The sequence below is a fragment of the Vulpes lagopus genome, chromosome 1, assembly GCF_018345385.1.
Source record: "Vulpes lagopus strain Blue_001 chromosome 1, ASM1834538v1, whole genome shotgun sequence".
NCBI classification, from domain to species: Eukaryota; Metazoa; Chordata; class Mammalia; order Carnivora; family Canidae; genus Vulpes; species Vulpes lagopus.
In genome coordinates, this window is record NC_054824.1 from 155,238,694 (window position 1) to 155,251,361 (window position 12,668).

A 12,668-nucleotide genomic window follows, 5' to 3' on the forward strand; every position below is an offset into this window, starting at 1 on the left:
TTCACATAGGATAAATGATACATAAAATTGATGATTAGACCTGTAAACCTTTTGTTATAGAAGGATTTCTTTTTGGCATAAGATTTGTGATAAATCACTTTTTCTCTTGCATGAGGGTGTACCTCTGGGCTATAGTGATGCTACTAAGGCAGATGCCTTTCCCAGGGCACAGCTGAGTTTAGAACAAGTACCCTCTGGGAAGATCTAGAACTATTCTGTAACCCTAAGCATAGAATCTCCAAAAACTTCAAGCTGCACCACATCTCACTGATCTGTACTCTCTGTATGATTATGTCTGAAGTCAGAAACATTCCCTTCAGTCCCCCTAGCTTTCTTTATATATACTAGAGAAGAAACTAACCAAAATTTTAATGCCGTTAGAAAACCCCTCAAATCTACATGTGAAAATGTGGTTTTATGGGTGGGAGGGTATTGGAGGGGTTGTCAGATGACAGAAGATATTGAGAGTGCAGAATTATTTCAAAGAAAAGTTCAGTGATGGCTTCTATGGAGCAGCGACGGCATCATAGAGAAATTCTCCCTCATGAGAGCAGGCCCTGACCTCAGCTAGCCCCTAAGGCCGTCTGCCTCAGTGCCTCTCTTCTGTCCTTCTCCTGTGTATAATTAAGTCCTAGGAATCAAATCGATACCTCGGCAAGTGAAACAGTAACCACACGTTACATTTTATTTAGTTTTAGAAAATTATTTTAGGACTAAAGCCATTTTGAAGGATCGTTTTCATCCTGTACATCATACTAAAAAAAGTACTCAAACTTATCAATGATGCCAGTTATTGGCTAAAAGCTAACCATATTTTAATGCGCAGTCACTATACCTTGTTTGTCTTTTGAATGAAAGTAGTTTAAAATCAGCAATCTTCCTTAAAAACAAAATTATTGGACTTAATAAATCCTTATAGGAGGATGAGGTACTCTAGGGAGATGAGGCCCCAAGATGGCAGCATGGTGTGATTCAGTAGTGCTTGGCTCTTGCCTCCACCCCCCGCCCCGCCCCGCCCCCCCCCCCCCCCGCCCCCCCCCCGGCCTGTGTGCTCATTAAATTATTTAATAATACAGCTGCTCAGGCTCTTCCAAAATTACAAATACACTTCAGTAGGCGACAGGAAAGTGTTCTAAGAGAACATCAATGAAGGGCTGCACTCTTTCCACCCAGGTTGTAGGAAAACTCAGTGCATTTGATGTGTTACTTGGCTTCTCTAGAATGGTTTTAACATTTTCCTTTCTGCCTGTTTGGGGGGATTTTGTCTGTAGCTCTTGCTTCCGGTGGCTCTCTTCCAATAACGTCACTGGATGCAACCGGGAACCTGGTATTTGCCAATGCAGGAGGAGCCCCCAACATCGTGACTGCCCCCCTGTTCCTGAACCCTCAGAACCTCTCTCTGCTCACCAGCAACCCAGTGAGCTTGGTCTCTGCCGCTGCGGCCTCCGCAGGGAACTCTGGACCTGTAGCCAGCCTTCACGCCACCTCCACCTCTGCTGAGTCCATCCAGAACTCTCTCTTCACAGTGGCCTCTGCCGGTGGGGCCGCTTCCACCACCACCACCGCCTCCAAGGCACAGTGAGCTGGGCTGCACGGGGCTGCCACTAGCCTTTTCCACTTGCGGCATGATGGGGCTGCCAGCCAGGCTGAGACTGAAAAATGTGATTGGCTTCCTCTTGCCATGTTTCAGCAGCAAGGGAAGAAGGGAGAGAAGGAAAAAAAAATGCATACCAGAACAACAAAAGGATGGAGACAGGACAACATTTGCCTAATTTTGTAATAAAACACTGTCTTTTCAGGATTGCTTCATGGATTGGAGAACTTTCTAACCAAAAATTAAAAAAAAAAAAAAAAAAAAAGCAGAAACAAAAAAATCAAAAACAAACAAAAAAAGAAGTGAAAGGACTACTTCTCATTTCCAGCAGTCATGGTGACAAGTTAAGGTGGGTACCAATTCCAATATAGGAAGGGGGTTTCTTGTTTGTCTAAATTTCTTTTTTTCTTAAAAAAAAAATCATTTTTATGGGTCTGTTGTACAGGCCATTAAGTCATAACAAGGTGTTTATAATCGTATCAATTGTGTTGGGGGTTCCTTTCTTAACTGGTACAATTTAGGCAGGCCTGTATTACTGTATCTCTATTATTATTGTTGTTGTTGTTATTGTTTTTTATATATATATATAGTTTGGACATGTTTATCTCTTGCTCCTGGATCCTATTTCAGTGAGCTCCCACACTGTGGGGAGGGAGGGTTTGGGGGTCAGGGGAGACTTACGTTCTTAACTGCGGGGAATGTTCTTGCTGGTTTCCTTATCCTTGATGACTCTTACAGAGGTGCTAGAAAATTATTTTCTTTTGCCACTTATGCAAGAGGCTTGGTGCAGAAGCTGAAGGCAGTGTGTGCAAACACTCCCACTCCACACACGCCCCCTCCCCCTATCAGGTGGTGCCTTTCGAGCACTTTTGCGTAGGAAGGAATTCCTGCTGAACTGTAGCTCTCACTCACCCCAGATCATTGAATGACCCTGAGGCCCAGATCCTGCGGTGCACAGGTGCTGCTTCTGCCACTTTCAGCGGGAACGGCCATGCGTGTTGCAGGACAGGATCTGGGCCCGAAGAGCAAAGACTACTGCAGACACCTGACTTGGTGGTTCTCCTGATTTCTTATCTCCTGAAAAATGCTCCTACTGTTGGTGTGTTTGTTTGTTTGTTTGCATTTTGTGGAAGTTTTTCATCCAAACTTCCTTTCATTTACTTGGCAAAGAGCGAATTGACTGATTGAAATTGGGAAACTCCGCCCTTCTTTTGTTTTCTGAAGGAACTCCACTAGACTATTGCCATCCATTCTGTATCCCTAAAGAGGTGTGATGAGAAGAGTCTGAGGCCACCACCTTTGCTCTGGCCGCAGACCCCTTTTCACTGGACGGCGCGTAAATCCCTCTAGCCCTGAGACTCTCCTTGCTGCCCTGACTGGGGAACGCACTTACTAGCTGGGCATGGGGTCTTTAGAACCTTTGAAGGACTTTGAGCAGGAACTTTGCACACACCTCAAGTGTCTCCTTGGTTTGTTAGTGATGTTCCAGCTTAGGCAGGTCACAATGGAAATCCGCGTCTCGCTGTACAATGTAGAAAGTGATATATAGCTTCTGGAATCGTTTTCAGGGTGTTTCTAGACTATGTACATGAGCCCACAGAGAGGAAGAGTTTATGGAAGTAGATGAAGAGGAATGGAGGGTAACATGGAAATTCAGTTCCCCTTCCTGTCAGTGTGCTGTCATTACAGTATCTATACCAGAACATTTCCCAGAAGCCGGGGTCACTGCAGTGAGGCTCATGTGAGCTCCCCTCCTTATCGGAGGTCAAGGTTCCCAGTTGGCGTCTGTGGGTGCTTGCTTATGTCTGTCTCTGGTGGCCCAAGACTGCACTTGCCCCCCTTTCAAGCTGGGGACTGAGAGAGGGTGTGTAGGTCATTTTCATTCTGATCGCTCTGCTTGTGTCCCCAAGGGAGCTTGGAATCTTTGTATTTGTCTCTTCACAGTGTTGAGAAAGGCAGTGACACAGACACAGTGCATATGTTTGTGATCATCCAAGTGGGAGACAGGCACCTTAATATTAAAAGGCCAGAAACATTTTTAGTCCCTTTGTTAGTTTTTCTTTTGTTGCTTCTGTCTTCCTGTTTTATTTCACAGAGTATTTAATTATCAACCTAAATTTCCTCTTCTTACCATTCACCTTCCCTAAAATTCCTCCCAAATCAGTGAACTGCAAGCAGGGAAACTAACAAATGTCCATCCACCTTTTTTAATGTGTGGTGTGTTTTTTTTATGTTGTCGGGGGTTTTTTTTGTTTTTGTTTTTTTTTAACTAAGCTTGAACCAAAGTCAATTTTTAGCAAGCTGCTGTACTAATGGACTAGTTTATAAACGTGCGTTTCAGACACATTGAGGAGATAGATGCTACTGACAATTTCTTTTTTCATTTGTCTTTATTAATTTTATATAAAAGTTGCTGCTTGTTTTAATCTTTTATGTTGGTAAATTGTAATATCCTCTGGGCAGACATTAACTTGATTTTAACTAGTGTATTTAGTTTGGTGTGTAAATAGAATGGCAGTGTCAGTTACTAATTTTTCTCCTCTCCATCTTGCTATTTCTCTGATGTAGTTACATTTAATTTGTTATCCTGACTTGACATGTCTAACTTTAGTCTGCGTAAATGGTTTTAGGGCAATCGGTAATACTGTGGTGCCCGGTGGAATGAGTCCCTCCCTCGGGAGAGGTAAGTTTAGGAGGAAGGATTCAGGGAGGGAAATGCTGATACCCACCATCCTGGATTAGAGGTTATAGCATTAATTTCCCAAAACTGCTACCAAAGGAAGTATGGAGTCCTCCAAGACTCAAACCCAGTGGGTTAAAAGGAAGGGCAAGGAAAGGCTGTGCTTGTTTGTTTGTTTTCCTGTGTGGTTCAAAAGATGCTCCCTCTCCCAAATAAGATTCACCAACAGACTTCAATATTTTGAAAGATCTTAAGCTTTAAATGTCAGTATGATGGTCCTCTACTCCCTGCCTTGTCTGTATTCTCTAGTCAATCTGGGATAAGGAGATTCTGCCTTTGTGTGTGTGTGGATCCACTTTAGGAGGATAAACCTTAAACCAGCATAAAAATCTGTGTTTAAAAGAAATAAATCCTTAGACAAAGGTACCTTTTTAAATTTTTCTCATTTTTTTTCTTAAAGACAAGTTGTAAAATGAAAAGTACATTTGTACTTGAACACATGAAACACTAAAACCCTTTGTTGATGGGTGTTGAGCTTCAAATCACCTCCCCATCACCACCCCTAGATATTCTGCTCATCAGACTGCTTCATGACTCAACCTTTAGTCCATTTTACTTTATATTCTTTTATCATCTCAAGAAATGCGTTTTGAATTGAGTGAATCTCCTCAGCTAAGTTACTCAAACGTAAGTTTAAACTCCTTTATACAGAGAGTCTGGAAATTAAGGGGACCATTTGATCAAAAAGAGGCGTTTGGTAGAGTTTCTGTGTTTCTAAGCGGATGGGCCAGATAGGTCATCATAACTCATTGTACATTCTTTTTTCTTCCTAATAATTATGCAAATTTTGTTTCATCCCTGAATTTGGTGAATACATATTAAACCAAAGACTAATTCTGAATGCATTTATAGTGATACTCTATTTGCCCATGGTAATGGGCCCTCCCTAGGGCGTGGTGAATGTAATTGAATCCTGCTTATCACAAGCAGTGCAGTTTGCTCATGAACTGTATTTATATGGGTCTGAGGGACAGAGCAGAAAGACTTGGAAAAGCGCTTCTTGTAGGAACAGTATTGTTGTTCCTAATTTAAGAAGTTGAGTGCTCTATTAGTTCAAATGTTTCTGAAATTATATAGGCAGCTTTTTAGAATTAAAAAAAAAAAAAGTTCATCTCCATTACCTGACCCAATATACACTTCCTTTCATTTGGTTGATAAGAAAGACCAATACCATCCCAATTTACTCAACTTATTACTTAAGAAGTGGAACCAAAGGAATCCAACTTTCATTTTGTGTAGGACCATACGTGTCTGTACTTTGTGGTGGCATTATTAGACATTAACAATCTTTTTTTTTTTTAAGGGAAAATAAGGTTATAATGAAAAGATTTTTAGTGAGATTATCATGCAATTTTGTTCTACATAATTCATTCATCGTTGGGGGAAAAAAGCACAATTATACCTCTTTTTTATATTATTTTCTCCTGTTCTCATGTATATATGGGAAGGTAGGGGAAACCTTGTCTGTATTATCCAGAAGCACAGATATTGCTCAACACAATATTGAAGGTCAGCCCAATCTTCAGCATTAAATTTTCTATTTAAATTGCTGGGAATGCTGGATATATTTGCAAATATAGGAAATCATTGCAGATTTTTAAAGTTATAAATCTGATAGTAAACATTGCAATTAGTGTAGAATAAACACTTGGCTTACGGAAGAAACTCTTTATAGTTCTCGTCTCAAGTTCCCAACCCTAGTCATCCTCACAAAACTTTCTTCACCAAGAAAAATATAAACCCGTTGAGATAGGAAGATAAGGGAGAAGTGCTGGTGTAGAGAAGTCCACAGGCACCAGGGCTGGTGGAGGCAGTGATGGTGAGGGCACCCCACAGTCAGTCTGTAGTTTGACAACCCTCAGTCAGAAGAGAGCCTCAACAATTTGTTATATTTTGGCCAAATACTTTTCTTATTAAATCAGCATTTAAATTAATTTAAAGTTTGTTTATTCTTCAAACCATGATTGTTGGAGCTGAAAATGTCAAGAGACCATCAGTGTTGACAGAAAAAATGACTTAAGTCCTGAAATTTAAAGTTATTCAAATGGGCAAGAATTGATGGATTACTTTGATCGTAACCATTATGAGTTCATTTTTGTATGTGTGTGAAAAGCATGTAATATGTGACATTGTTCATGTGGTCATAGCCCTGGCCATTTTGAAGACGACACTATAAAATGGTAAATCTTTCTAAGCAATTACCTTCATTTTTGAGAAGGAAAAAGAATCTTTTGCCATTCTTTAAAAAAAATAACTAAGATCCGCTATTATGCAAGTTTGCATAATGGCAGACACAGTACAAATGTGAGCTTGGACAGGAATAGGATAAATAGACTGCTTTTTTCATTAAAAGCTGATACTAATCCTGTTCTGCCTCATTCTTTTCTTAATCCAAAGGGATTAAATGGGATACCCCTGAGATTTCCAGTAAGATATTTGAAAGGATTCCATTAGGAGGGCCAGGAACATGCTTTTTCTCAGATTTGTCCAGTTTACACTCAGATTTCCATATGATTTGTAACCTGGTGCTTTCTTCTAATCGTCCTTATTCATGAAGCACTTGGTTCCTGTTTTGGCCCTTCTACTCTTGGCCTTTTCTAAAAGCAGTAGCTTGAGTGAGTCATTCTTTGATTCTGTGACCTGGAGTTCCTTTCCCTCCGCCTTCTCTTCCTTTTCTTTTTGAATGGTGATAACCTTAATCTGTGAGGGTAATGCTGGTGGGTAACAGCTAGCTTCTGGCACCTTCATAAAATACCTCAGTGTAGCTTAGCATTGTTGCAGACCTGGTTTTAATCTAAAAACCAAATAAATAAAAAGAAGAAAACTTTATAAATAGTGGAAATAATTCTAGCTGTAGCATTTAGTTAAACTGATGTTTATTATGATAAACATGATTGATGCTGTATGTATTTGGGATCCTGTTTATAGGTTACAATTTATAGGGTTAGGGAGGGTTGGGATGGGGAGAGGAGGAGTTGATTATGTTAGAAGGAAAATGTTGCTCATGTGTTTGTTTTTCCTTATATCTGTCTTGCCAAAGGAAACTTGATTATCCCTGTGATGGGTTGGGGATTCATTGGCCTCTCTGTGGTTTGACTTGCTTTGCAGTGTGTGGTGGTGGTATGCAGGTTACATATGGGTTGTCCTGGAGGTTCAGGGTCCCCTGAGGCATTCTCTCCCTTCCTATGGTCACCCTTGCCACCAGACCCTGCCATTCTCCCCTAAGGACTCATTACCTCTATGTATCAAGAGCTTCGGTGAAGGGTGTATGTACGGATATCTGGGTGTGTGGTTGAGAAATAGGCAGAAATAGACATGTGCCACTTAATTTGGAGAGGAAAGAGGAGTGCGTGATGTATCTTGATCGAGGAAAACTGAAGTAATACCCGTTCTTTTTGTCACTCTGTCATGTTATTAAATGTTGTGCTAATAGGCCAACATTTTAAAACCCTACTTCCTTTTTTCATACCAAGGCTATTTCTGTCTAGACCAAAAATGCAAACAGAAGTAAAACTAAACCAAGCAGTTGAAAGCCAACCTGCTTGCCTCACATGTGTGATAAGCATGACCTTTAGGGATTGGTAGGTTGGTGAGATTGAGGAGAGGATTGTTCTTGCTGAGAATGTGAATGAGAAATCATACTGGTTTAGGAGAAATTAAAGAGCCCCTTCTGCCCATACAGACAGACTGTCTTGGTTCCCCATGTTCAGATATGGATTGTATCTCAAAAAAAAAAAAAAAAATCAGACTGTATCTGATTTTTAAATAAACCATCCATCTCACAGAACTTGAGTGGGATTTGGTTTAGATACCAAAGACACTGCTATGTCATTGTTCATTCTTAAATTTTTAAAACAGGCAGAAAGAATATGAGTGAAAGGTTGAAATGTGGGAAAAGCTGTACCTATGTCTCTTTTCTCTCCTCCCTTACCCACTTTTTGAAGGAAGTCTTGTTGGTTATCCTGGCTTTAGAAGAGAGATCGATTTAGTTTCATTCTGCTGACTCTGTAAAGATGGGTAGGGTTGCTCAGTGTAGCCTTGATGTTCTTGGAATTGCTGCAAATTATGGGGGGAGAGCAAAAGATGAAGGTAAATTTTTTTCCTTTATTTCCCTTTATCTAATGCTTATAAATAGAACCAGTACAGCCTGTTTGAGTTCAGATGATACCTAGCTGTGCTATCTCTGTTGTGTCACTTGTAAAGGATAAGCATTTTCAAGAGCAGGATTACATGGAAAACCAAAAGACTGTCCTTTACTCTCCCAGGGAGCTTTATCTTTCCAAAATGATTTTGTACATGAGTTCTAGGGAGTTAAGAATTTCATTGTCTTGGTGTACTATTGATGGGACACAGAAAGATGAGACATTTATTGCTCTCAATATTCTGTCAAAAAATGATCAGGTTGCGGAACGTCATGAAAGCTTTACTAATAATCTAATTGTTCTGACATTATATAAAAGTGGTATTACTATTGTGTGACTTTTCAAAGTGCTAGATAGGTTTGTAAGTAGGTAATAGGGTTATAAAAAGTAAGAGCACTTGACACAGAAGTTACAGGAAACAAGGTGTGCTTGATGGAACACTACTTTGAGCACAGAAGTGAGCCTCCCCAGGCCAGGGAGGGAAGGTGCCAGGTCTGGTTCTTTCTCTGCATCTGCCCACTCTGCGCCCGGCTCTGTCACCCAGCACCACCTTTGGGTTCAAACCCAGGACACTGTCAAAAAGTTCAGACCCCAAAAGTAACTTATTGTAAAAAAAAAAAAACAAAAACAAAAACAACAACAGCAACAACAACAACAAAAAAAACCATTGAGGTCTGCTGCAAAGTTCCCCCGTGTTTTCTCTCTTCACTTGTTCATCCTTGTTTTAAGTCAGCCACCACCTTGCAAAAGCAGCTTTTCGGGCTTCTTTCATCACCTGGCAGCAGCATTGAGTTCTCTAACATTATATCCTGAAGTCTGCAGGCAGACGGCCGGATACGGTGCTGGGTAAAAAACGAAACATCAAATCCTTCTTTATAATTGGAATCTCCTTTGAATGAAAACAGTGAGAAAGGACAGAGTCCTCCCAGTGTCTTCAAGTCTGACAATACAGCAGGAAAGGAAATGCACTTTCAGAGGCTACAATGTAGGCAGTTGTGTCAGGAAGGGCTATCTGTAGGTGGGTGCCGTGCCACGTCCCAGAGTCCAGTCCCGCACGGACTTTCCTAAGAGTGGAGCGGATGATGCCCGCCCTGGCGGATTTAAGACTGCAGACACGGGGGGGTAGGGGGCGCGGGGAGGAAGGAGCAAGACACCTTGCAATCCTACTACAAGGCGGCCCTTGGCAACATCGGAGGTGTGGGGCCCCTGAGACCAAGGGAGAGGCAAGACTTCCAGCTCCTCCCCTCTGCCCTAGGGAGCACTACACCGTATTACTCAGCCCCTCCCCCACATTAGACCGTAGTTCCAGTCCCTTTCTCTATGGTTGTAGCAAAGGCTAGGTGAGTAAGTGTGGGGCTTCTGCCCACCTCAAATCCAGGAGCTGTTGTATACCTCATTTCTAACTCGTGATTGAGTAACTTGCTTTAACTTTCTCTAAACCCTACAGAGTTGCCAAGTCTGCCCTCCCTCCTCTAAGCAATGTTGAACTCTGGCCTATAGCATCACGGGACCTGTAGCCTAGGGTGGGACCTCCTAAAGCCTCTGAATGTCGCTGCTGAAAAGCTACTGCAAACTGAGGGCAAATTGCAATCTTCTATTTCTTTTTGTTGCAAGGGGTCTTCACAGGTCTCTTAACATCTCCTTTCCCTGCCACCCTGCCTTCAGGGGCTGGCCAGCTCTCCACTCCCCCACCCCCACAGCCCACATTTTAGATTTCCCTAGTGGGTGGAGGCCATCCCCTTCCTCTCTGAGGCCTCAGGGTTCTGCATATTTTCAGGACTTTGGGTGGAAGGGAAAAGACACCAAAGGCTCCTTTAAGCTGACTGCTGCATACACATTTCACTTTTTTTCCTTTGACATGACCAAAAAAAAAAAAAAAAATCCAAATATTTAAGTTTTTATTATTATTAATATTATTATTATTTGACAATCTTGTATCCAATGGGCTCTCTAGAAGCTGCATCCCCAGCCCTTTCACCTTTTCTTTGAATGTAGTTCCCAACCTTCCATTCCCACCCCCAACGTTGAAAGAAAGCTTTGCCAGGTCTTAATACTGCTGCTATAAGCCAGGGGAGGGTGGTTTCTTTGTTTTGTTTTGTTTTTTAAATTTCCAGCCAAAACCAAAGATTCCTTAATGATTGTATAAACTCAAAACAAACAAAAAAACCAAAGAAAAGGGAAGTCTTCAGCATCAATCCAGTCTGTGGCGTCCTGGCATTTAGAGGAGTGAGGCTGGGGGTGGGATGGGGACCTCTGACCCACAGGAAGGGTAGGGGGCTCTTTTGCCCGTGTTTTGGAGTTTGTGGAGGTGCATCCTCAGTAGCTTTGGTCCTGGCCAGCTCGTGAATGTGCCGTGGGGAAAATTGGCATTTCAGACTTTCTAAAACAGACGAAACGCCATCACCCGGATGCTCTACCAGACAGTAACCACGGTCACCACAGGGGCTCAGCACAGGGACTGGGAGGCTGGGGATGCTGCTGGACCGCTGGACCCACAGAGTGGGGGGAAGTTGAAGACACTGGTGCAGGACTGGCTGCTCTGCTGGGTGCTTGGACCTCTGGGGTCATGACAGTGAGTACACGCCAAGGTGCCCTTCTGAGCCTTTTCTCTTTTCCTTTACTGGAACTGCTTGGAAGTGGCTGCCCTGTTTGTGAGAAAACATGCAGAACGATTACCAAGCTTTTCATGTATCCTTGCTGTAGTTGGTTTCCTTTGGCAGCACCACTGTGCAACTATGCATTGTATCTCACAACCTTTGTGCTAGGTAGATGCCTGTGACTTTTTAACTTGGGGGGTGGGGGGATTGCAAATGAAGGAACTTTTTACATGGATCTTTTTAATCTCAGTTGATTGGGGGAGGGGGGTATTTGGTTCTAGGGTCATACAAGCTCTATCCCAAAGCAAAATCCAAATGTTAATAATATTAGCCTGATGCAGATACCAAAGATGATTTCTTTCCTGCAGAACCTTAGACTTGTGTATTAAGTACGATTACCCAGCACTTGCATTAGTCTAACCTCAGTAATTCCAAAGCTTAGATGTATATTTTGGTATATTTCTGGGATATTAAAAAAAAAATGTCGTTTAACTTCTTGTTTGTTTCAGTGTAATGCTCTTAAAGTCATAGCATGAAAATAACTGAACTGTCCTATTCTTAGTAGTTTGAAATAATAGTATTTTTGTATGTTTTGGGTGTGTCTATGTATTAACATAACAGTTTTCACTGCCTAGGTGTTCATAATAAAAAAAGAAAATGAAAAAGTTCTGAGTGTACATAATATTCAGTAATAAACTTCCACCAGGTTCAATTTGGTTTGCATATTTGCTGATTACTGTTCCCAACTGGGATTTTGTTTTGTTTTAAAGAGACAGTGATCGTGTTTTCCTAAAGATGTTTTCTCTCTCTCTTTCTCTCTCTTGTCTTTTAATATCTTAACTCTCCCCCACACTTTTTTCTTTTCCTTTTTTTTTTTTATATTGATTCAGGGGTGTTTTTCCACTGTTGTCAAGGGAGGGTCATAAGGGGGACTGACCCCCTGGCCTCCTAGAACTTTTTGTTTTATGTACTTAAGTTTAAAATGTGAGTTTGAGTTCTCTTTTGTGGAAACTTAAGATGTGGTGTAAATGATTCTTTCCAAAATTGTCCAGCAGCTTTAATGAGGCAGTGACAGTTTCTGAGTAGTTGGTTGGGAGTCCTTTGACATTTCTCCTTAGATAACTTTGCAGTCTGGGTGGCTATTGTGTAGCCTCACTGCCCCAGAATGCCTGCTTAGCCATTTCCCCTTGATAGGGATGTTTTCTAAGAATCTGCTGATAACTTGGAATTTGGGGGACCTTGTTATCTGGGCCCCTGGGAAACATGTGTTTTCTTGATTTTGAAAACCCAAAACACAAGCAACTTTACATTTGGGGGAATTAGCTGATGTGCCTCCCAGAGGCTTAAGGAGGTGGTGGGGAATATGAGCGGTGCTGTCTCTTTAAAAGTGCCCTTTATATGATTCCCCCTCCTGGGGCCTCCTGTAGGGGCTATAGGCTTGGGAGAGATTGCGTAGGTGACAGTGAATCAGAATGAAATGGTAGATTTTGTGTAGATGCATTTGTCTGCTGTAATTTTTATATATATATTAAACTTACTGTAACTGTACAGTTTGTTTCTGTTGTAAAACATCATTAAACCATTTTCCAAGTGTT

General features: G+C 41.6%; 1 protein-coding gene across 3 annotated transcripts in view; it reads left to right on the forward strand.

Moving 5' to 3' along the window:
• The window catches only part of POU2F1 (POU class 2 homeobox 1), a 185,993-nt gene extending 173,325 nt beyond the window's left edge, over nucleotides 1-12,668 (forward strand). For all 3 annotated transcript variants that reach the window (XM_041751754.1, XM_041751771.1, XM_041751763.1), the window contains one exon: nucleotides 1,272-12,668. In XM_041751754.1, the coding sequence (XP_041607688.1) occupies nucleotides 1,272-1,582 (311 nt within the window). In that variant the 3' untranslated portion in view covers nucleotides 1,583-12,668. The remainder of the gene's footprint in view (nucleotides 1-1,271) is intronic.